We start from the raw sequence: 22,795 nt of genomic DNA, 5'->3' as shown, positions 1-22,795 counted from the left end.
AGAACAGTTTAAACCCACCTCCAATGTTTCTGGCCTTACTCCCTTGTGCCCTAATGGCTGGGTTAGTTTCTTCTATCAATTATTACTCTTAAAATGTTTTGCTTGTTGTTGAAGTGAAGCTGAACTGTATGTTCATACTACAGTAACTAGAAACCACCAAGCGGCAATCAAAACATTCAAAACAGAGCACGCACTCTACCCAGATTAGTGGCTTGCTGTATGATTGACCAGTTAAGTTTGTATCCACTCAAATAAAAAGGACTGATTTCACAAAATGTAGTTAAGTAAAAAGTAATATAATTGACTTTGAAATGTAGTGAAGTAAAAGTAAGTTTTCCCAAATGGAAATACTTCAGTAAAGTACAGATATGTGAAAAGCTACTTAAGTACAGTACCGAATTACAATTACTTTGTTACTGTCCACCATTGAGCATAATGCAGAATCAGTGGGAGCTTTATTTAACACATTTTTTGTCCTCCTGTGCCATGAGCTTCATTGGGTGGCAAGGACCTGATGGTTTACTTCTCATTTCCATAGCAGTTTTGTTCTGGGGTGTGGTTGATAGCTAACTTACTTTCTGTGCAGCCCAGTACCAAATGATCCTCGGCCATGTACCAGTCACACAGATGACAGAAAAAATACAAAACACAAATGTATTTGTCAGTAAGCAGAGAATAAATGTAACCTCCTTATATGGAGGAAACTGGTAAAAGTGTTTGAACGGGAATTTTTGTTTAAATGACCTATGTTACGCACTCTGAGTGGCTTAAACTTCGACTAAATATTTAGACTGGAAATGTACTAAGCATCAAGTGCAACACATCATTGTAGCAAACTAGTTATCTAAGAAAAGCATTAATGTTTCAGTTCAGAGGTCTTTAACCTTCTGCAAAATGGCCCAGTGATGATGCAGACTTTCATTCTTCATTGAGGCAGTAGCCACACCTGGTGGTGGAAAAGAAATCAACTTTTGACATTTTATTGACATACTTATTCATTTCAATTGTGGTATAGCTGCGCTCCCCAACCTTTTTCACACCACAAACAAGTTTCACTCCTCTTTATAGGTCTTTTTATTAAAGATTTTTTTTTTTTTTGGTGGTTGGTAGTCATAATAAGGAAAAGACACAAGCAGCTGATGCAATTTAGAAGTTTATTAGGCAATTGAATGGAAAATGTTCTTTAAACACATTAAGGAATTTGACACTTGCCAGCCTCACTTTCCACAATTTTATATTTAACAAAGTGTCTTTAAGCAGTTAAGACAAAGCCCCCAGATGTTCTTCACCTGAGTTCTGTAGTAGACAGTAAACACAGCATGTGGAAAAATCTGCTACATCAGAAATCAGACTCTATGATTTCCCCTTTGCAAAAAAAAAAAAAAAAAAAAAAAAGGAGGAATTGTTCACTAAAATAAATTGACAATGTTTGATTTTTTTCTTATATGGCTGCAAGTTCTTGCAAAATTTATCATGATTTTTTTAGTGCAAGAGATCAAATAAAATGAAAAATAACTAAAATTAATAGATATAAAAAAATTAACAACTTTGAACCTAAAAATGTAATAAAAAGCCATCAATTGCTCGGACAACTTTGTGGACCATGAAAAATGTTCTTCTCTTTGGGACAATAAACAGCCCAGTATAGTGGTGATAAAGTGACACCTCAACACATATTCAGTGTACCAATGTGTGTAACCACCATAAAGCGTGGTCATGTCACTGCTGAAATACACATCCATTGTAACAGCTATGTGCTGATTAAAGTTCAATAATATGATAGTCAGAAATTATGGATAAATATGAATCCAAGATGGATTATTGTAGTCTTAATTGTCCAGTTGTACAACTGATTGTAACAAATTAGTACAATTACCAGGAAAAATATTTGAAACTGTGCTTCTGCCTTAATTTTGGGAAAGTAACATGTGAATACTATAAATGGACATTGTAATGAATAGTATTTCAGAGTTAATAAAATTTTCTTTTCAAATATTCCTCGTGCCGGAAAATATGGCGGTCCATACTGCACTGTACTGCTTTACAAATAGAGAATGACAAACATGCAATTAGGGAAAAGTCCGAAATGAGGTATAATTGCTTGGGTAAGAACCTGATATAATAAAAACCAGTTTTAATGCCATTATCATTTTAATGATGCTGTTATGAGTTCTGGTTTTGAAGAACTGCATTACTTATCTAAATTATTTTATCTTGGAAAATAAATGTAATTATCAAGCAAAAGACACAAGATCAAGAATCACAAAATACTCAATTTTCAAAATCTATAGGCCCAAACTCTAAGTACATTTAAAAAAAAAAAAATTATATAGATAGATAGATAGATAGATAGATAGATAGATAGATAGATAGATAGATAGATAGATAGGCCACTTCAACCAGAACAGACATACAGACTGTGCTTTCTCCAATTTTAAAACACCAATATTTCCATGTCAACTGGTACATACCAAAAAATACAGACCATAGCTGCTTATGCTACACAGTTATGGTTAAGTCAGTAATGCAGTGTATTTTGTAAAGATACTTTGTTCTAGCATTGTACAAGTATTAGAGTCAGCATGGACCTCCCACCAGCAACTGACTAATTCTGAGGAGTAAGCACATCACATCATTTCTGGATTATCCCTCCCTTTACTTGTAAAATGGATGAAATGCCTCTTGGGTATCTGGTTTGTAATTGTGTACTAATACTTTTACCAAAGCAATCAAGTCAGAAGTCTATTCCTCAAAGAACACGTTTCCTCTTTAATACATATTTTTGTCTCTGACGAGCTTTTTTTGAAAATATAATAATACAAGGAGAATTCAGTCAATTTTGCATGTATTTGTTTTTAAGCTGTTACATTGTTTTGTAAAACATCTAGGCAAAGTTTTAAAAATGGATGAAGCAGTATATGCAATAAAACATCAAAAAACATTTGAATCAACAACCAGCTGTTAAAAGGAATCTTTTAGTCCCTTATCATTTCAATATAAAATACCATCCCATAAAGCACTGTTAAATATATATCCAAATGCCTTTTTATTCTGTATATACTTATATCTATATGTGTAAAATGTGAGCAATGCAAAGAAGTCTAATATGATGTGAAGAAAAAAACAGAACTTAGTATTAAAAATCAAGATTGTTAACATCAAAAAAGAAATTTTCTATGAAAATGGTTAGAGGAAGGGTCATTGCACTTCCTCAGAATGAACAAGTTAAAATTGGCCCACTCATTAAAGAATGCCACTTCATTACCCACTTGATCAAAGTTAGCCCCGTCATTACATGTTCATTCATTAAGATGGCCCCTTCCTTGAATTACTTGCTTCTTTTATAACATTGGCCAGCAGAAGCAAGAGGAAAAAAAACCTGTGCAAAAGTGCATTCTGCCTCATTCGCTCTTTACCTGTGGTGTCGTTATATACAGTACAACTAACTCAGTGTATAACATTTGAACACCTCAACCAATGGCCAACAAGCCCACCACTGAACAATTGTAAAACCAGCTCTAAAAGAATATTCTATATATAGTATAAAGTGGCTTGACAATCTTTTAGACTTCTTGGCTGTGGCATGAAAAACATGCATTCCCTTTCTGAAGAGACTCGACTCTGCCTTCACCTACTCATCCATCAAACAGATCGCAGCAGTACCACAGACCAGTCAGCTTGGTTGTGCGTGTGAAATTCATAGAGACGTTAGATGTCTGCTTGCATGCTTATTGCTCTAAAGACACTCAAGAAAGAAAGAAAGAAAGAAAGAAGAGAGGTAAGATGGAGAGAGAGAGAGAGAGAGAGAGAGAGAGAGAGAGAGAGAGAGAGAGAGAGAGAGAAATGGGAGAAAAAAATCAAGTCTGCTAAAGACAGAAAGACAAAGAGGTAGAAAATCCAAGAAGTGAGAGAGGAACAGAAAGACAAAGAAGGAGTGAGGGAAAAAAAAAAAAAAAAGGTGTCAGAGCAACGTTAAGTTATCGCGCCAGCAGCTTGATGAGGTTAGCACACATCTCGAAGAATTCAATGGTGTGACTGCCAGGCCGTGGATATGTCTCTCCTCCTGCTGACTCAACTGAAGAAGTCAGCGAAGAAGCAAGGGAGCCCTCAGCCTGCTTAGCCCCACCCACTGGAGGTGTAGAAGGGGCTGAGCCTTCGCCCTTTATTCCCTCCTCTGATCCGTTCCGCTCACCCTTATCATTCTTTAGGGTAGTACGGTAGTTGCCAACTGAGCCAGAGCGATGTGGTGTAGCAGAACCTGACTTTGTCTCCAAAATATCATCTTTAAAAAAAAATTAAAGAATAATTATGGCAGTCAAAACACAAAACAAATACAGATGCTGTTCTTTTTCTAGTATATAGTATGGTTATCTAATTAAGACAATTTCCCATCAATTAGAATCCCCATTATTATCCATTTACACACAATTTGCTTTAATTAAATTGACAATTATGACAGAAAGTGTTTAGCACATTGACATAAATGTGTGGAATATAGAAAAATTTCCCTTAAAACACAATTGAAAAATCAAAAGAAAAAAAGGTCTGTCAATGTGTAAACATTACATCTCAATCACCTACACCATTATACTTCTAACAATTGCAATTCTTTTTAAAAATCTGATAAAAACCTGCTTTTTGAATGATTTAAGTCAAACATCATGAGACAATCTATATCAATAACAAATTTGTAAAATATTTTATTCTAGAGCAGCTTGCATTACCATCAATGCTCCTGAAGTCAAGCAGATAGGTCCTGCTGTCCACTTGGTAAAGCTGCAGGCTCATCTTGGTTTGCAGGCCCGTAACTGGGTTCTTCCTCCGCACACGGAGATAATAGGGATTGACAACCTGGAATAACACAAAATAATCCAGTTTCTCAAGACAGTATTTATATATAAAAAGCAACACTAACATGATATCAGTAGTAAGTATATTGTACTAAGGTTTTAAATGATCAGGATTCACACCTGTTTACTTAAGGATGAGTGGCATTTCATATATAAAATATACCCTAATCATTCATTTTAACAGTAAAACTTGATCATTTTTTTAGTTTTCCCATTAGCCAATCATGTGGCAATGACACAATGCATAAAATTATTAAGTAGGCCAATAACTACAATTAATTTCACATCAAGCAACAGAATGAGGTAAAATTATGATCTCATTAGCTTTAACCGTAGCATAGAGGTTGTTGCGAGATGGGCAAGTTTTCAATGTTCAGAAACGGTGGTCCCCACACAATTGTCTTTAAAGTTTGTCCAGAATAAAGCAAAAACACCCTGATTGCTGAGGGTGGGAGAAATCAGAGTCACCAGACCTAGACCTAGCCTAAGCTGAATGGAGGTCTTTACTACTTTATTATAAAACTTTATTTATTTATTTATTTTTTTTAACCAAATGTGAGGAGAAAATTCTCTCAGAAAGCACAACACATCAATTCCTGTGGTAGATAGTCTACAACAGCAAAAGAACACATTAGATCCTACTCCTGCCAGCAAAGAACAAGAATTTGTAGTAACTGATATATGAAGACAGGGAAAATTAGGTCCAGTTCTGCCGAAGTGAGCAATGAGTGTATAAGTATTACAATCTTAATGCTGGTCTTAATTGCAATTTTGGGGAGGTTATTAGGCAAAACATTTTACAAAATTGGAAGCGTTTACTTCATAAGGCATAAGAGTTAATTCTCACAAATGCTAGCAATTCTTTGTTAAACAGCAGTTAATAGTCATGCTGGTGTCACTTCATACTGTTAAAATGCACCGAAAACTAATGTGAACACTAGGTTCAGAAAGAGCAGATTGTTGCCCTTATTTCTTAGACATAAAGCATACAGAAAGACAAATAAAAATAAACACACTGCTGTAAAACACTAAATATAAGTGGAAGGTAATGTAGGGTAAAAACATTAAAGGATTGGTAATAGCTTTTCTCAAGCTTCTGGTTGACCATTAAATATATAGGAGAACTGGTTTACTTTCCCATCCTTCCTTTTACAACCTTGCAATGTTCTACAGACTTCACCCTCCAGCCTTCACTTCCACCTTACCTTCCACTCATAGTCGAGCTGCTTCATGGCCCGGCACACTTCACTCATGATATCATTAGGCCTGCTCTGGCTACGAATGCCTAAATGCCACTTAGCACGGCGGACTCCCAGGTGTTTAGACTTTTGGGGGTTCAGTTCATCCAGAGTATGACGTGGTCGTGGTGGTTGAGCTTCAGCCACCATGAATGGCACTCGCTCTGGGTGAGGCTTGGCGAAGTGGTGAGCAGGCAGATCATCAAGGAAGGAGTCAGGGGGACTTGTGGCCAGGTAGAAATCTTTGGCTTCACTCATAATGCGCCGATTATCTATGATCAGATGGTAGGCAACTGCAAGAGGATCCTGATTCATTCGACTACAGGAAAAAAAAATTAAAGAAATTAAGAGATGGATAGACAAGGAAATTGAGATTTTTTTCTGGCGGATGCTGATATTTAGAAAATCAGGGCAGCCGATGACAGATATACGATAGATGTTTTTTTTTTTGGCCAAAATGTTTGAATTATGTTAAATGTTTGAAAATGTTAAATAAAAAATTGATTAAACAACACAAACCTCTCCAATGCACCTCTCCAGTGCACTTGTTACCAGGTTTTGGTCTCCGTGCCTACCTATAGCCTAAACTACATTTGGTTGAAGGCCAACTGTAGTTTCATACAGTTCCAAAAGGTTACTCATTCTCTCTCTAAATGTTATTCACTTTCTTCTTCTAAAAGTAGCATCATATTTAACCAATGATGTATATAAGGATCCTCTTGCTATCGGGGATGGCCATATTCACTGTGAGTAAACATTTCTAACTTTATACATTTTCAAGTTTCTATGTTAGATACACACACCTGTAAAGACAGTTGAGCACCTCCTCTTCTGTGCACTCAAACTTCTCACACACCTCCTTTAGTGCTTCTTCATCAATCATATTGGTACTGTAAGATGCGTCCTCTGGAAATAGATACTTCGGTAGGTCCTGTTTAAACCACTCATCCTCCCTTAAAACAAGATGAGAGAAAAAAAGAAGACAGCCTTTAGATGCCCCCAAAACTGGTTCAGAATGTCTCAAAATTAATTAACAGCATCACATTATTTTATTATTATTTCTCTTGTTCACATATGCACTTTGCAAGTATGCAAATACTGTACAGTGGTATGAAAAAGTGTTTGCCCCTTCCTGATTTCGTATTTTTTCCCATGTTTGTCACACTTTAATGTTTCAGATCATCAAAATAGATACTTAGGTAGGTCCTGTTTAAACTACTCATCCTACCTTAAAACAAGATAAGAGAGAAAAAAGAAGATGCCCCCAAAACTGTCACATTTGAATGTTTCAGATCATCAAACTAATTTAAATATTAGTAAAACTACATGGTCCTGTGTAAAAAAGTGTTTGCCCCTAAACCTAATAACTGGTTGGGCCACCATGTAGTTTTGGATTTTGTTTTCCCTAAATAATAAAAACCTTCATTTAAAAACTGCATGTTGTGTTCACTTCTATTGTCTTTGACTAATATTTAAATTAGTTTGATGATCTGAAACATTAAAGTGTGACAAACATGTCAAAGTATTTACCATCTGTCTCTTTGGAGGTAAATCAGGACTGTTAAATTTGGTCCTACTGAACAGATGTTTTTTTTTGTAGTGGATCATTTTTCAGCATTGATGCTGCTGGAACAGGGAGGTGTTAGCACAGTGGTTAAAGCATTGGACTCTGGATCAGAACGCCACAAAACCCAGTACCACCAAACTGAATAGCGCAAGGCCCTTGAGCTGCTCATGTTGTAAGTTGCTGTGGATAAAAGAGTCTGCCAAATGTCATAAATGTAAAAGTAAAATCAGCCACAGCAGTGCAGCAGGGGTCTTTAAACAGAGTATAAAGTTACTTAAAAATAAGTGCTTAAAAATCTGAATAGAAATCGTAAACAGTTATTTAATATTTTGTATAATAGAATCACAAAACAGACAGTCAGGCTGCTTTTACAAACTTAAAGATTTAGTTTTTATTCCACTTATCCTTTGATAATGTTTGCTCCACTCTATTATACACTTTATAGAAATAACCTCTGCATTTATCCAATAAGCCAATTATGTGACCATGTGAAGACACGCATGAAGAAGCCGAGGATGTTTATATTTTTTTTGTATTTTAACTCAGGTAGCTTTATATGGAAAGCTATTAATATTATTGAGCGTCCTGGAGAATCTGAGACAATCTGCCACATTTTCGCATGTAAAACCCACACAACGTAATAAGTCTAAAATATTACAACAATTTTTATTTAATTAATTTTTTCGTTGGAAAAGTAATGTAATATAAACTGGGTTTGTAACGACTCAAAATGTAAAATATAAAATAAACAACCATTACCCAATTGTGTACAAAAATATTGCCTATGATTTTTGCACTATACTGTAGGTTCTGTAGAAACTGTTTAATTTGCCTATGAATACAGAGCAAGCTTGTTTTGTGCACATGTGGGCCTGTGTAGGAAAGAGAGAGAAATCTCACCGAATCTCTTTAATGGTGGCTCTCTTCATGGGGTCCACCTGCAGCATGTGTTTGAGAAGGCTGATAACTGAAGGGTTCAAGTACTGTGGGGTGAAGAAGATGCCATCACAGATCTTCTTGAAGAGTGTTGGCACGTGGTCATCATCAAAGGGCAGCGTTCCACACAACAGTGCATACAGGATCACTCCACTGCTCCAGATATCCACTTCAGGTCCTGCATACAGCCTAAGCACAAACATATGAAATACAATCAAATGTGTGTAAGATACTTTAAAATTAGAATCAAAAGAAGAAATATAAATAAGGGTAAACAGGAGCTGTATTGTATATGGTTGAACTGAGAATAAAAGCCTATTTGATTTGATATGACTTTATACTACTTCAAACAGTAATCCTGTACAGTCACTTTGTGCATGTACAGGATTTCTCCCCAAAAAAATTCTCTGCTAACCATATATCCATTTTAATGGTTATATATTTATATTAAATGAGTATTCAGACGGAACAACATAACTTTTTTATTTAAAATATAGCACGGATTGAGATATTTAAAAAATACTTTACCTCCCTGAGATGACTTCTGGAGCTGCATAATTCGGGGAGCCACAACTGGTCCGCAAGAACTCCCCATCCGACATCATATTTGACAATCCTACACAAATGACATGATTTTTGACGGTTAAACGCTAATGGGAGCAGTAGCTAAATGAAATCCAAAGTAAATATTAAATATAATATAAATACAAATATAATATGCTTTGCTGCTAACCAAAGTCGGCGATTTTCGCATTCATATGAGCATCCAGGAGGACGTTCTCTGGCTTGAGGTCTCGATGTACCACCATGTGTCTGTGGCAGTAGTCCACTGCTGAAATAATCTGCTGGAACAGACGACGGCTCTCCTTCTCATCGAGCTGGTGAGCAGAACATGGCATTCAAAGTTTTTCAAATCCATCAAAAGAGAATTACATAATCATTACTGCTGATTAGCATACTCATTGTGGCACTTGATGGAAAAAAAATTTGTCAATCTGTCCTAGAGCACACTATACTTTACTTATAACTTACATTCGCTTGTTTGGTCCATCCTGAATGAAAGCTTGGTTAGCAAGTGTGACTAGATATCGAAAACCATGATTTTTTTATGGTGTCCAAGATTTAGGTCATAAGAAGCTGAGATCTACATTTTAGTTACTTTGGTTAATGGTTTCTTACATTATCCACATGCTGTTTGACTACTTGCTGATAGCAATGCAATGGAATTTAGATCTCACTTCATCTCTACCTAGAAAAAGGCAGACACGTAACAGTGCTTTAAGCCTTTAGCCTCTTCACCTTTCTCACCTCCTCACCTGCACAATCTGTTTAAACTAATCAGGTCCCAAAGCTGGAACTTTCATGCTAATAGCACAAACACTACGATTTGTAATTTTTTAGACTGGTAGACTAGCGGAGTCAAGACTCCATAGTAACTCTGTGCATTGTAGAGCTTCATGACATTCTGGAAATTTGAGTCAATTATTTGCTGTCTCCTCTGCTTCTACTCTGGTTCTCTCTCTTATATGCAATTAATTTTTTATTTTTTTTTACAGAAGCTAATGTATAATATATCCATTATGTTTAAGAGGCTTAATTGCTTTATTCTATTAAACACCACTGTAACTGTGCTAGCAAATATTTATTTGCGCTAATTAGAAGCTCCTCAATAATCTGCATAAAATAACCACAAACCCCCTTCCTGTTTTCTATTGCCACACAGAAGCAAAGTCCACAAACAATCAAGCTTCACCTTGATAAGGTTAACCACCTACTAGTTGGCATGTCCCTTTCCACAAGCAGTGAATTCCACGGGAATTTTGGCCAGAAAAAGTGTCATTATCAAAGGTCACCAGACGATGGAAAAATTCATAAATGCTATTTCCAAGCCATAAATGGCAGTGCATTTGTAGCTGCCACTTGACATGAGCCTCATAAGTTTCTGAGAATAGGCTATTTGCTACACATAACCATCCACTATAAGGGCAACCTCTGTATCAGTACACAACAGTGTTACAAACCATCTATATGAAAGGGTATCTGAAACTGCATTTTCAGACAGGCCAGCTCTGACTCAGTGACTTTTCATGCTGGTGTGCTGCAGGTAGTGTTGATGCTTATTCAAAACAACTGGCATTGAAGTAATATTGATCCCCCAAAGGCAATACAAAGACATGTGTCACAGCCTCCACATTCAGATACAGTCATGGAAATACAAACGTTAAAAGGAAAAAAAAGGAAAACAACAAACATAAATAAAGAAAATATGATGTTAATATTAAAGTTAATATTAAATATTAACATAAAACAAATTACATTCACAAACCTTTAATTACACACAGATTATCATCTTGTATTTATCTATTAATTTTTGTTGACTATGTATTTAGTGAGAAAGAAAGATCTGGTCCTACATGTTGAGCTTAAAAAAATACTGGTGTACATAAGTGAGAAATTCATACCTTTCCATTTTTGCAAATATAGTCAAAGAGCTCTCCCCCAGACACATATTCCATAACCATAAAAATGTCAGTTGGTGTGCAAATCACTTGGTACCTGCAAAAAAAAAGAGCAAAAAATAAATAAATAAATAAATCATGATTGGCTTCTAGAGAACGTACATCTAAAATATACCACATAACATGGTTACTTATGGATAAACGCATAAATAAACACAAAAATAAAAAAAATCGGCTTATAATCTGTATTAGTACCGAATCATGTTAAATATTATACATGATAGTATATAGTATACATTGCATTAGCACAATAATTTGCTAAACCACTGGCTCCCAACCCGGGGGTTACGACTCCCACTAGGAGTCGCTAAATATTTTCCAGGGGTCGCCAAGCACACACAAATTATTATTATTTATTTTTTATTTATCAATAAATTTATAACAGCACGATAAATAATTCAATTCGAAATATTTTTTTAATAATGAATATGTGAAAAGAGAAGAAATTTCCTTAACGTCGAGAATTCTTTGCAGCGTATTATGAGTGGCAACGTCTAGACGTAGCTTTAAATAAAAAAAAAAAAAAAAAAAAAAGCAAAGAGAAAATATGGCAAAACACCAGGGAGAAGATAAAGATGAATGTTCTAAAAAGAAAACAAGGACTTATTTGGACAGTTACCTTGAAGCAATGGACACAGTGAGAATCGAGTGTGTAATCTGTGGTGAGAGACTAGCGAATGAAAGCATGAAGCCCTGCAAACTTATGTCAAATAGACCCCAGAACATCAGAGATGCTTTGACTAGAGCTGGAAATGAAAATAGACAGGCGACGGTTGCATCCTTTGAGTGCGCTCTCCTAATTGAAGGAAAAGACATGAAAACCACTGCAGCGTGAAAAAAACCTGCTTAAACTAATTTATTCATAAATGTTTGTTTTGTCCCCAATTCAAATGCAATTATACATGCTCCCAATAGACTGCATTTTAGATTAGCACTGAATCTGGTGCACTAAACAGTGAAAAACCCAGTTTTTATCTAACAAAGTCTCAGCTGAAGGTTAGTATTGAGCTTGGCATTTCTATACATATATACAGTATGTCAAAGTAAGTACACCCCTCACATTTCAGCAACCGATTTAGTAGATCTTCTTCTCAAGGGACAATACTACAGAAATTAAACTTAGATATACTCTGGCGATCAAAATTAGAGAACAATTAATAAACAATTGAACAATTCTGAAATAATGTCATCCTCACTGCTCAACAGTTGAAGGAGTTTTTGTCCTGTCTATACCATGCTACCAGAACACCTTTTCCACAAAATAACTAAGGCCTTTCCAAAAAAAATTATTTTCCAGAAAACACATTGATCAAAATTAGAGAACAACAATGACTGTAGCATGGAAAAAGATTACAACAAAATTTTCTGAAGGTTACAACAGTCAGCAATTAGTATGAAGCTATTAATATGTCAATATTTCAATGTTTTCAGTTTCAAGGAACTGCTTTACCCGTTTTGCTGTGTGACATGGAGCGTTGTCCTGCATGAACACTGTGGGCTGATTGGGTGATGAACGCAGGAAAGGAACCATATGTTGTTGAAGAAGGTTCTGATAAACATTTGCATTCACTCTGCCATGTAGCTGTATAAGAGGCCCAACTCCTGCTGCAGAAAACATGCCCCAAACCATGACACTTCCTCCTCCACTTTTCACTGACTTCTTTACACACTTTGGGTTCAGTCTTTCTCCAGTTTGTCACCGAACATAATGTTTCCCATCGGACCCAAATAAATTAAACTTGCTTTCATCACTGATGTGAACTTTGGACCAGTTCTCCTCTGTCCACACAACATGCTCCTCAGCAAAGCTTAGTCTAGCCTTTTGATTCTTTCTGCTAATGAGAGGTTTGGTCACTGCAGAGTGGGCTTTCAGTCCAAATGCTCTTAAACGTCGAGGCACTGTATGACGAGACAGATCCTTACCCTGTTCAGCGCTGAGCAATTCCAGCTGCAGTGGGGAAACGATTGCCATTGAGATCTGGACAACCTGCTGCCGGAGGCTTTCAGTCACTTTAGAACGACCCATCTTGCAGAGTCAGTGAAACTGGAAGGTAGGCTGACAGTTAAATAGGGGTTTGACAGATAATCAAGGAAATTAGCACCAGGTGCCAGATTAACACCAATAACTGGGAGGTATCTGAAAGTGTTCTCTAATTTTGACCAGTGTGTTTTCTGAAAAATAATGTTTTTTTTTTTTTAATGCCTTAGTTATTTTGTGGAAAAGGTGTTCTGGTAGCATGGTATAGACAGGACAAAAACTCCTTCAACTGTTGAGCAGTGAAGATGACATTATTTCAGAATTGTTCAATTGTTATAAATTGTTCTCTAATTTTGATCGCCAGTGTATATTCAATGCGAGGCTTTTATAGCAGTACAGATTTACTGTCATCTGAAAATAACTTAAAATACAGTCATTATTGTCTAAATAACTGGCAACAAAAGTAAGTACACTATAAGTGAGCACGTCAAAACTGTGTCCAAAGTATCAATATTCAGAATGTTAGAATGTCAGGTTTCCCTCAATTAACCGCAGCTCCCCATTTAGCCCCAGACCATTATATGTTACCGCCAACATGCTTGACTGTAGGCAAGACACAATTTTCTTGGTACTCCTCACCAGGGCAACACCATGCTGGACACCATCTGAGCCAAACAGGTCTAAGTCTATCATAGTCGCATCAGATTTTGAAGCCAGCATCTGTACTGTAACTCAGTTTCAAGGTTTTACCGATCTTCTAATAGTCTGAGACATCTTTGTGGAGCGAGCATAAATTCTAATTCTCAAATCCTCAGAGTTCTTTGCCATGAGGTACCTTGTTAAACATCCAGTGGTCAGTATGAGAGAATTGTACTCAAAGCACCAAATTTTAACTGCTCTAATACAAGATACACAATTCGTATGGTCTGTCAAGCAGACAAAAACATGAACATGATGAATGGTACATGTGGCTTTGCATGCTTATACGACATACAGCTGATATCACTTAGGTTGTTCTCACTTTTTTTGCCAGTTATTTAGACAATAATGGCTGTATGTTGAGTAATTTTGACAATTTAAAGTTTTATTTTTATAGTATTGTCCCTTGAGAAGATATACTAAAATGGTTGCTGAAATATGAGGGGTGTATTATATATACACACACACGCACAATAAGTGCATGTGTGGACACATACTTTCTGAGAACAGTTTGCAGATTTTCTGTGCCGATAACAAAACAAAAAACAAATAGTCTCGGTTTAGGCAGTAGTACCGCCATTTAAACCACAGAAGTAGTAGTAGTTTAGGCAGTGCACGTTCCAGTGTGCAGCACAGAGACCAGGTGAACATAGAAACTGATCAAACCGACACTGAACTGGTAGCCAAAAAAAGCTAGCTCTGAATGATGCCGATATTTTAGTTTCAAGATTACCAGCACTGAGCAGAGAAAGAAACTGGGCAAGATTTGCTAAATTAAAGTAGCTCAATCACATGGCAATATGACAAATCTGGAACAGAACTCACTGTTTCCGTGTTGGAAAAAAGAGACGACAGGCCGTGGTCCAAGAGACAGAGCTTTCTTTTATTTTTCATTCAATTTTGCTTCACCACTTTCCTTCCCTCATACTCACGCCGGGACACACACACACACACACACACACACACTCGCAGTAACGAACAGCTTTCCTTGACGCCAACCTGTAACCCACGCACATGCCTTCACCTGGCAACCTCAGCTTTCCCCACACACATCCTCATACACACAGGCAGCTCTGCCCGGCATCCATCCATCCCCCTCTCCCTCTCCCTTTCTCTCTCTCCCCCTCTTGTCTTTTACATCCTGCATAAACAGGGCCGTTTGTAGCCTTTTGGGACCCTGGGCATTTTTCCATTAAAAAGGTTAAATACATTTAATAATAATGATTGCAAAATTGCCTGACTTCAAGTATGTAAATGTGTATGCATGTATACCGTCTTAAACTTCAGCACATAAACAGGTATATAATTTAAATGGGTACGGGCAGTGGCAGGGCAGTCCCTGTTTGTGTCGATAAAATGTTTCAACTATTTTTGTGAAAATTGACATTAATGCAAATGTAATTTTGTCAAAACAAAAGTATTTTGAAAACTTTTATAGTTTTACAAAATACACAATTTGTGTACAATTTCCTCCACCTATCAAGTGGACTCATGATACCATTATATTGCAATCGCATATCGCAATATTGACCACAATAATTGCAACATGACATTTTTCCCCAAATTATGTAGCCCTAGTGTTAAACCAAGCCTCCAATCCCTGGAGAGACCTAACAATCAGCTCTGGAGGAGACAGAACAAGACACAATCGTTCATACACCGACAGCTTCAAACTTCAGGCCAACAACATGGTTACCAGTGGATGTACCAGAAATGTCAGATGTTAAGGATTTAAAAAAAGTCAGAATTGCAATAACCTCCAAATTGTGAAGGAAAAAAATAACAAAAAAAAAGTTTTTTATGTTTTTATGCGGCAGAATCGGGTTTCCATAGGATTCAGGCCAAAGAAAGAAGCAGAAAGTTTCCAAAGTTTAAAAAATTTAAACTAAAACAAAGGAAACACTTTTTTTTTTTTTTTAAAGAGTAATCTGAAATGTATTTTTATTTATGATACATACATACATACATATATATATATATATATATATATATATATATATATATATATATATATATATATATATATATATATATATATATACAGTGGAACCCGGTTATCTCGCCCTCGGTTATCTCGACAACCCTATTAAGTCGACGTTTTTGAAGTGGAACCGCCAAAAGAGAGAGAGAGAGAGAGAGAGAGAGAGAGAGAGAGAGAGAGAGAAAGAGTGTGTATGAGTGTGAGTGTGTGAGAAAGAGAAAGAGAGAGAGACAGAGAGAGAAAGAGTGTGTACAGTGTGAGTGAGTGAGAAAGAGAAAGAGAGAGAGAGACAGAGAGAGAGAAAGTGTGTACGAGTGTGAGTGAGTGAGAAAGAGAGAGAGAGAGATACACTACAATTGTATTGCGTTATTATGGAATTTTGTTATTCTGGTAGATAATGGCTGAGCTACAAACAATACTGAGCAGCACATTAAAGCTTTTATTTATTAATGAATTTATTCTTTGTCCACCCTTCATGTTTAAATGTAGATTGGGAAAAGAAAAGAAAAAAATCACAGTTTTGCATCAAGCTTTTTTTTTTTTTTTAACCGTTTTCTCAAATCTAACAGGGGGTAAAAAGCAAACCCCCTCTGCTTCCATCGCCAGCCTATAATTACATGCCTTTTGCACCTCTTAAGATGAGCTATGAGAAAAATGCTTATTTGGTCACAGGGGATCTGACTGCGGAAATACACGGCAATTAAAAATAGCTCTTTCGGCAAAGTCTTTCTGCTAGACAAAGACTTGTTTAAAAACAAGCATTTCTCATGAACCGAGCACTAAAAGTGCATCGAGTGAGTCTGAGTGCAAAAAGGAATCAATAAAAGGAAACAATGTGACTAAGAAAGTGAGTCAGAGGGTGTTTGGACAGTAAAAAGGGTGTGAGGTGAAGGCTGAAAGTAAAGAAAAAGATGTCAGACTGTGACACAGTGTGATCCAGTTGCAGGCCTCGATTTATTCAACCGTGTCAGTTATGGAATATGAATCACAGAAAGACTCAAAGGATTTCTTTTCACCTACAATACAAGGCAATAATAAACACAGAAATAATTCAGACAAGGTTATGATAGCACTGTCCTATCTAGGCTTTACCGAGCATTGAACAGAAACGACACTTACAGTTTAATTATGTGTGGGTGTCTAAAGAGCTTGAGGTTCTGGATCTCACGGCGAATCTTGCCCACTACATCCAGACTGCGGATCTTCTGCCTGTTCAGGATCTTCACAGCTACCTGGTGCTTAGTCAGTTCATGCTGGCCCACTACAAGGAAACACACAGACTGCTTTAAAGACATATGTTGACAAATAAAACAGTGTGAAAGATTTGAAAAATGTATTCAAAAATCAATCAAACCAAGTAGAACTTTCTTTAACAAGAAATATCACAGAAGGCAACAGGCCAGTTCTGACACATCATTCTAGTCATTTTCTCATCACGTATAACAGATTCTTCACACACATTCACTTAAAAAGCCTTTAAATCACACTGAAGCCCGTGTCCTGCTGCATTTCATAAACCTGGTAAAGACGCATTCAAATCCTACTCTTGCTTACCCTTACTCTTGTTTTATTTAAAAATAAATAGCACTTAAAAAGCACTTAATTAAATTTAAATGACATTACGAATATAATTAGTTTGACCTTTTACCCACAATAATAACTGCATTGTTTATGATGTACTTTCCTCCTGGAAATGGAACCATACATAAACAAAAGCTTGTGAACGACTGACCATCACACACATCTCATTTCAGATTTACTTTCCCCTTCACTGATATATCAACCCCCACTCCTCTGGGAAGAAAAAAGGTTTGGAGCATAGGGATGGGGATTTGTGCTTATTCATCCACAAGCGCATTAGTGAGGTCATGCACTGATGTTGGGTGAGAAGGCCTGGAGCAGTCAGCATTTCTGTTCATCCCAAAGTTGTTCAGTGGTGTTGAGATCATGGCTCTATGCAGGCCACTGAAGTGCTTTCATTCCAAACTTGGCAAACCACATCTTTATGGGCCTTTCATTGTTTACAATGACACAGTCATGCTGGAACATGTTTGTGCCTTCCTTCCAATGAAGGGAAGCTGTAATACCGCATCATACAAAGACAAAACTGTGGAACAGGAAATGTCTCTGACCACAAGACCCTACAGCAGAACAAAAACAATACTTTTTTCTACACACCATAAACACCTCATTCAACAAGTGCCGTTTCTGCAAAGCCACCAGTTTTTAAGACAACCCCTCTCACCCATTCCACGGATTCTTCACTTGGCTGCCATCTGGCAGAAGTTCGAGGCACATCCGTGTCACCACCAGTAGACTGCACAGTTTCTCCCTTGTGGCAGCCAGATTGCTAATCATCATGCTGCCTTCCAACACTCACCAGGAATAGTCAAACACTTAAAACCCATACCACTGAACACCTACTCTTTACAAAGCTACATAAGTCACTTTGTGGAACATTACAACATTGCTGCTATGTTACTTATACTTTACAGGTCACGTCCTGCATATTAATTCCTTGCATTGGTCTTACACGTTACTAAGTAACTGCACTGTATGCAGTTTTGTGTACTGTTATAAGTTGCACCATAGTCCTGAAGAAAACACACTGTTCCAATGTTTACAGGCTACACAGCAGAATAAAAAGAAACTTACTTCATTTGTCAAGTATTCAGAGCTACATTATTGTTTTTAACCGAAAAGTTTGGCAAAATATTTTTTTTAACTTATTGGACAACTAAAAGTATATAACGGTCAGCAGGCAAACAGGAAGTGCTGTTTCTTCACAACCGGGCATGTGGTAATAACCAGTTAGACAATATACCCTCATTTCCAGCACACACCGGCACTGTGATCATGGCTGCTATAGATCACCACTACCACTGGTTTAGTAGGGAAAAGGGTGTCTAATAAGGCAGTATGTTTGTAGCTGGTGTTTTCTGCTTGACATGCAGTGTACCAACTGCATTATAATGATCTTCTAAGGACTGCCTAATTTTAGTAAAATAATCCTGAGATTCCTTTGTAAGAAAGCAAAACCATTGTTTTATTTATAGGATGAGCATTGCATAAAATTCTGAAACACACTGGACAAAACTCAAACTTTTCAATGGCAAATAATTAAAATAAAAAGTTAGTATGATGCTTTAAATGTAAACTAAAAGTTGGGTTAGGGTTGGGGAACAGGCCACTAATAATGACAGATAAATAGAAATGGTGGAAGAACAAATAGAGATCAAAGACAGGAAAAGTGATTTGTGGACCTGAGCACGATTCAGGTAACACATTAACTTGGAAGCCAGTCAGGCACAGTGAAGTGGCTCACCGACTCGGGTAAATGGCCTCAAGTTTGCTCAATGCATTCCACAGCAGAACCACTGCGAACAAATTATAAGCAAATAATATGCTTCAGAATGTCACACAGATTTAAAAAAAAACCCACAGATACACAGCATGGACTGTAAACAACTAACCATTCTGTATGTTCTGCAAGAAAAACTGTACGATAAAATTACAGCCAGCTGAAGGAAATCTCAATTTATCAGCATGAGAAAAAATTAAGAGTATGCTTGCAAACGTTTGCGATTATAAAGGGCTCACTGGATAAACAAAGCCTCATTCACAAACTTTCACATCCACAAACACATGACCCAATTTACATTGATAGACTGTTCATTGGATTTGAAAGTCCAGCTGCCTATTTTAAAAGTTAGTGTCACAAATACTGAAAGAATCAGGGAAACCTAAACAACCTCAATACAATGTGAATGTGTTGTAGGCTTGATATTGGCCTGAAGCTGTGGACTGGTACTGGGTCATATTTTAAACGTTTCCCAATCCAATTCAGTGACTTACATGTTCAATAGTGACGGACATGGACCTCAAGTGTAATGTGAAATAAACTGCCTTACACCACACTAACGTTTCTAGTAACTGATCATCAGTGTGTATCAGTATCAAAAATGAAAACTGGAATCATTGCTTCATACCCATTTGGGGATTTTTTTTAAATCCCGGAAGTACAGGGCTCTACAGAAAATATCAAGGAAAAGTTATTTATTGCTTCTGAGAGGCTATTCTTTTATTCAGTTTTATCTGTATAGTGCTTTTAACAATGGGACATTGTCCCAAAGCAGCTTTAGAAAGAGATAAACAGATTTAAAATGATCTGTTAGCACTTATTAGTTGAGTGCCTGTAATAATAAGTGGCGACAGTGGCAAGGAAAAACTCCCTGAGAAGGTACGAGTAAGAAACCTAGACAGGAACCAGACTGGAAAGGGAAGCCATCCTTATCTGGATGCCACTGAATGTCCATTCATTGTAATTTTATCATTGTTGAGGTGTACTATTTACTGATTTGTTCACTGGTGGGAGGTTTAACGCAAAACCGTTCGTACAAGAATTCACACTTCCGATTATGTTTAGTCTTATTATTCTCGGATTATTAGGATTTTCTGTGCAGTTCCTCCTCAGATCATTCAGATCACACTGTGGGCCTGCAAATGTGACAAGATTTAAAACACAGCAAGACACATACAAACCACATTCAGATGCCAGACATTTCATGGAATCACAACCAGTTATTAAATGTAACACAGATAAAAATGCAAAGTCTTGTAGTAATGATAAATATTCAGCCTAACAGAGGGCAGGCAGATAAAAGAGGCGACACTGATCCATGGGACACTCGTTCACTTGCAGTTCGCTTTGTAGATCTTCCCAGTTTTTAAATCTTATGCTGCACAATAAGTATCAAACTGTTAAAAGAGAGTAACTGGTACATTTGTAACATTTCAGTTACTCGTAAAAATACATCAGTAATTTTCTGGGTCATAACATGTGCACATCAAACACACTTCTCAGACCAAACTGAAGGTTACACTGCTAGCCAGCTTTATTAGCCTGCACCGAGTTGGAGCCGCACCGAGGCAACAGCTGAACAGACGCCAATGACACCAAAGCAACTTATTCCCTTATAAGATTACTAACCTTTCAGTTTTGCGCAATTCATGAAATGCCCAATTCACTAAACCCTCACGAAGCTCTATTCATAAGTACACCGACCTCCATGAAAGTTCGCTATACAGGTACTGATTTACCGCTCTCTATTAAAGTAATAACCGCCTTCGTTGTATTGCTAACCCATTTAGCTAGTTTCCTAGCTTCAGCCGCACTTCATGTTTAATCAGTCCTGACCGTGCAATACAAACCCGAGCGCATCGAGTGCACCACGAATTTACCTTTCACTTTCCCAAACGTCCCGACTCCCAGCGTGTCTCCGAGAATGTAATGTCCGATTTTCACTCTGCCGCCTTCATGTTTATGTTTATCCGTCGCCATCTTCCACACATATGAGCGTTACCTGAAGCGACTAAGGACCGACCGACCGCTGCAAACGTACGGCGAACACCGCTGCTCGTGTTCCAATCCTCTTGTTTTACACATGCACGCCCTCGGACTCGCGCGCGCGCACGCTACAAGTCTGCCTTTTGTTACGTCACCGATGTGCACTCCTGTAGGCGAGGCTTAAGGGGTTAGAAGTGAGATTTGGGACAAGGCCGTAAAGTCTGATTTCCGGGTGCGCGTAAAAGTCACGTAAAAAAAAAACGAATGGGTCCTAATGTCTGTCTTAGCCCCGCCCTCTGAGGGAGCGAGAAGATCACGTGAGGGAAGGAAACCAGGACCGGAAGTGTGATGGATGTAGACCGAAATTGTATCCCGGTATGTATTTATTCTCTGCTCATGAAGTTTGGTTCAAGTTGTGTACAGGGTGTAATGTGTACTGAGGTTCTTACTTGCAAAATCTCTTTCAGAAACACTACAAACATCAGACACAAGCATACATTAAAATGGTTTACAAATTTACAAATTTTGTAAACATATTTTTTCATGATCTTTCAGGTTAAATATTTATAATTATCTATACACAGGTGAGTATATTTGCATACATGGGAGGGGGTGTCTGAGAAGTATGATGCATTGTAACTTCTCGACAAAGCAGGGTAGAACAATAAAAATGGTAACATGAAAGTTTATACATTTATCTTCACTAGAAGACTAAAGTTTATTACAGGATTAACTGTAATTGACGGGTCTTTTATTGCAGAGTACATTTGTCTTGGACAGATCTACACATTATACAGTTAAATTTGGTGGCTTGTGAAAGTGTCATTGCCTAACGGTTCCAAGTGATGTTCTCCTCAGAAATCAAGATCTCTTGAAACTGTGTGAACAACGCAGATAACTTCTGCTACATTTGTGGTGAGGTTACATTTGCACCCTAAAAGTGCAGTATGATAGTAAAAAAGGCATATCACCTATAGGAGATAAGGACAGGAGTTGGGACCCTCATTATTGTTGCATTACATGTGTAACATATCTGTGTCTTTGGCTAATTTCTTACACACGCATTTAGACTATTTCCCTTTGAACTATGGGACAGTGAGTAATGAACATGGGAAAAGATTTCACCAGGATATCGCAGGCTTGAAGAAAAGACACCAAGAGAAATGGAGTCTGTCCATGCTTGCTGATCACTGCTGGAAGTAGATACCGAATAAAGATGGAACCTGGTAGTTTTATATGATGTTAAAGCTTATATTCTGTAATTATCTGGTATTCACATTATATTTTTGTTAGTTCAAATGTATAATTTTGAGCACCTGTTATTGTGTGGTATATAATAGAGAGCAAGTGAACATTTTGTCCTTGAAGTTGATGTGTTAGAAGCAGGAAAAAGAATTTGAGCGAGTTTGGAAGGGTCAAATTGTGATGATTGCACGACTGTGTCAGAGCATCTAAAAACTGCTCTTTTGGGGTGTTCCCGGTGTGCAGTGGTCAGTATCTATCAAAAGTGGTTCAAGGAAGGAACAGTGGTGAAGCAGCGACAGGGTCATGGGCGGCTAAGGCTCATAGATGTACATGGGGAGCTGGCACAAGGCTGGCCCACAAGGCTGGCCCACATGGTCCAATCCAACTAACTGTCAGGAATCCGCCTGCCACGCCTCCTTCAGAGGCTGCCTTTGC

General features: G+C 37.4%; 1 protein-coding gene and 1 long non-coding RNA gene across 2 annotated transcripts; one reads left to right on the top strand and one right to left on the bottom strand.

Annotated features, from left to right (window-relative positions):
* Window positions 1–1,140: 1,140 nt before the first annotated feature.
* Window positions 1,141–21,238, bottom strand: prkaa1 (protein kinase, AMP-activated, alpha 1 catalytic subunit). The gene is made up of 10 exons (XM_046839002.1): window positions 21,010–21,238; window positions 16,888–17,029; window positions 11,054–11,147; window positions 9,325–9,469; window positions 9,120–9,207; window positions 8,556–8,780; window positions 6,892–7,041; window positions 6,056–6,407; window positions 4,725–4,851; window positions 1,141–4,282 (listed from the first exon to the last, which is right to left on the bottom strand). The coding sequence occupies exons 1-10, from the start codon at window positions 21,107–21,109 to the stop codon at window positions 3,978–3,980; spliced, it is 1,728 nt and encodes a 575-aa protein (XP_046694958.1). The 5' UTR covers window positions 21,110–21,238; the 3' UTR covers window positions 1,141–3,977.
* A 182-nt stretch (window positions 21,239–21,420) lies between these two features.
* Window positions 21,421–22,418, top strand: LOC124379017. Its single transcript, XR_006924361.1, has 2 exons — window positions 21,421–21,490; window positions 21,583–22,418. It is a non-coding gene; the product is annotated as an uncharacterized LOC124379017 (long non-coding RNA).
* The last annotated feature ends 377 nt before the right edge of the window (window positions 22,419–22,795 follow it).

The sequence above is a fragment of the Silurus meridionalis genome, chromosome 25 (assembly GCF_014805685.1).
Source record: "Silurus meridionalis isolate SWU-2019-XX chromosome 25, ASM1480568v1, whole genome shotgun sequence".
NCBI lineage: Eukaryota > Metazoa > Chordata > Actinopteri > Siluriformes > Siluridae > Silurus > Silurus meridionalis.
The sequence above is the reverse complement of the archived record's forward strand: the minus strand, read 5'-3'. Positions and strand labels throughout refer to the sequence as shown.

Excerpts from the sequence above, each read along its gene's own strand:
- prkaa1 (XM_046839002.1), bottom strand. The coding sequence starts at position 21,109 with ATGGCGACGGATAAACATAAACATGAAGGCGGCAGAGTGAAAATCGGA. Across the intron at positions 17,030-21,009 it reads GACGTTTGGGAAAGTGAAAG|TGGGCCAGCATGAACTGACT; the intron begins GTAAATTCGTGG and ends GTTTCCTTGTAG. Across the intron at positions 4,852-6,055 it reads AGCTCGACTATGAGTGGAAG|GTTGTCAATCCCTATTATCT; the intron begins GTAAGGTGGAAG and ends GTGTTATTCCAG.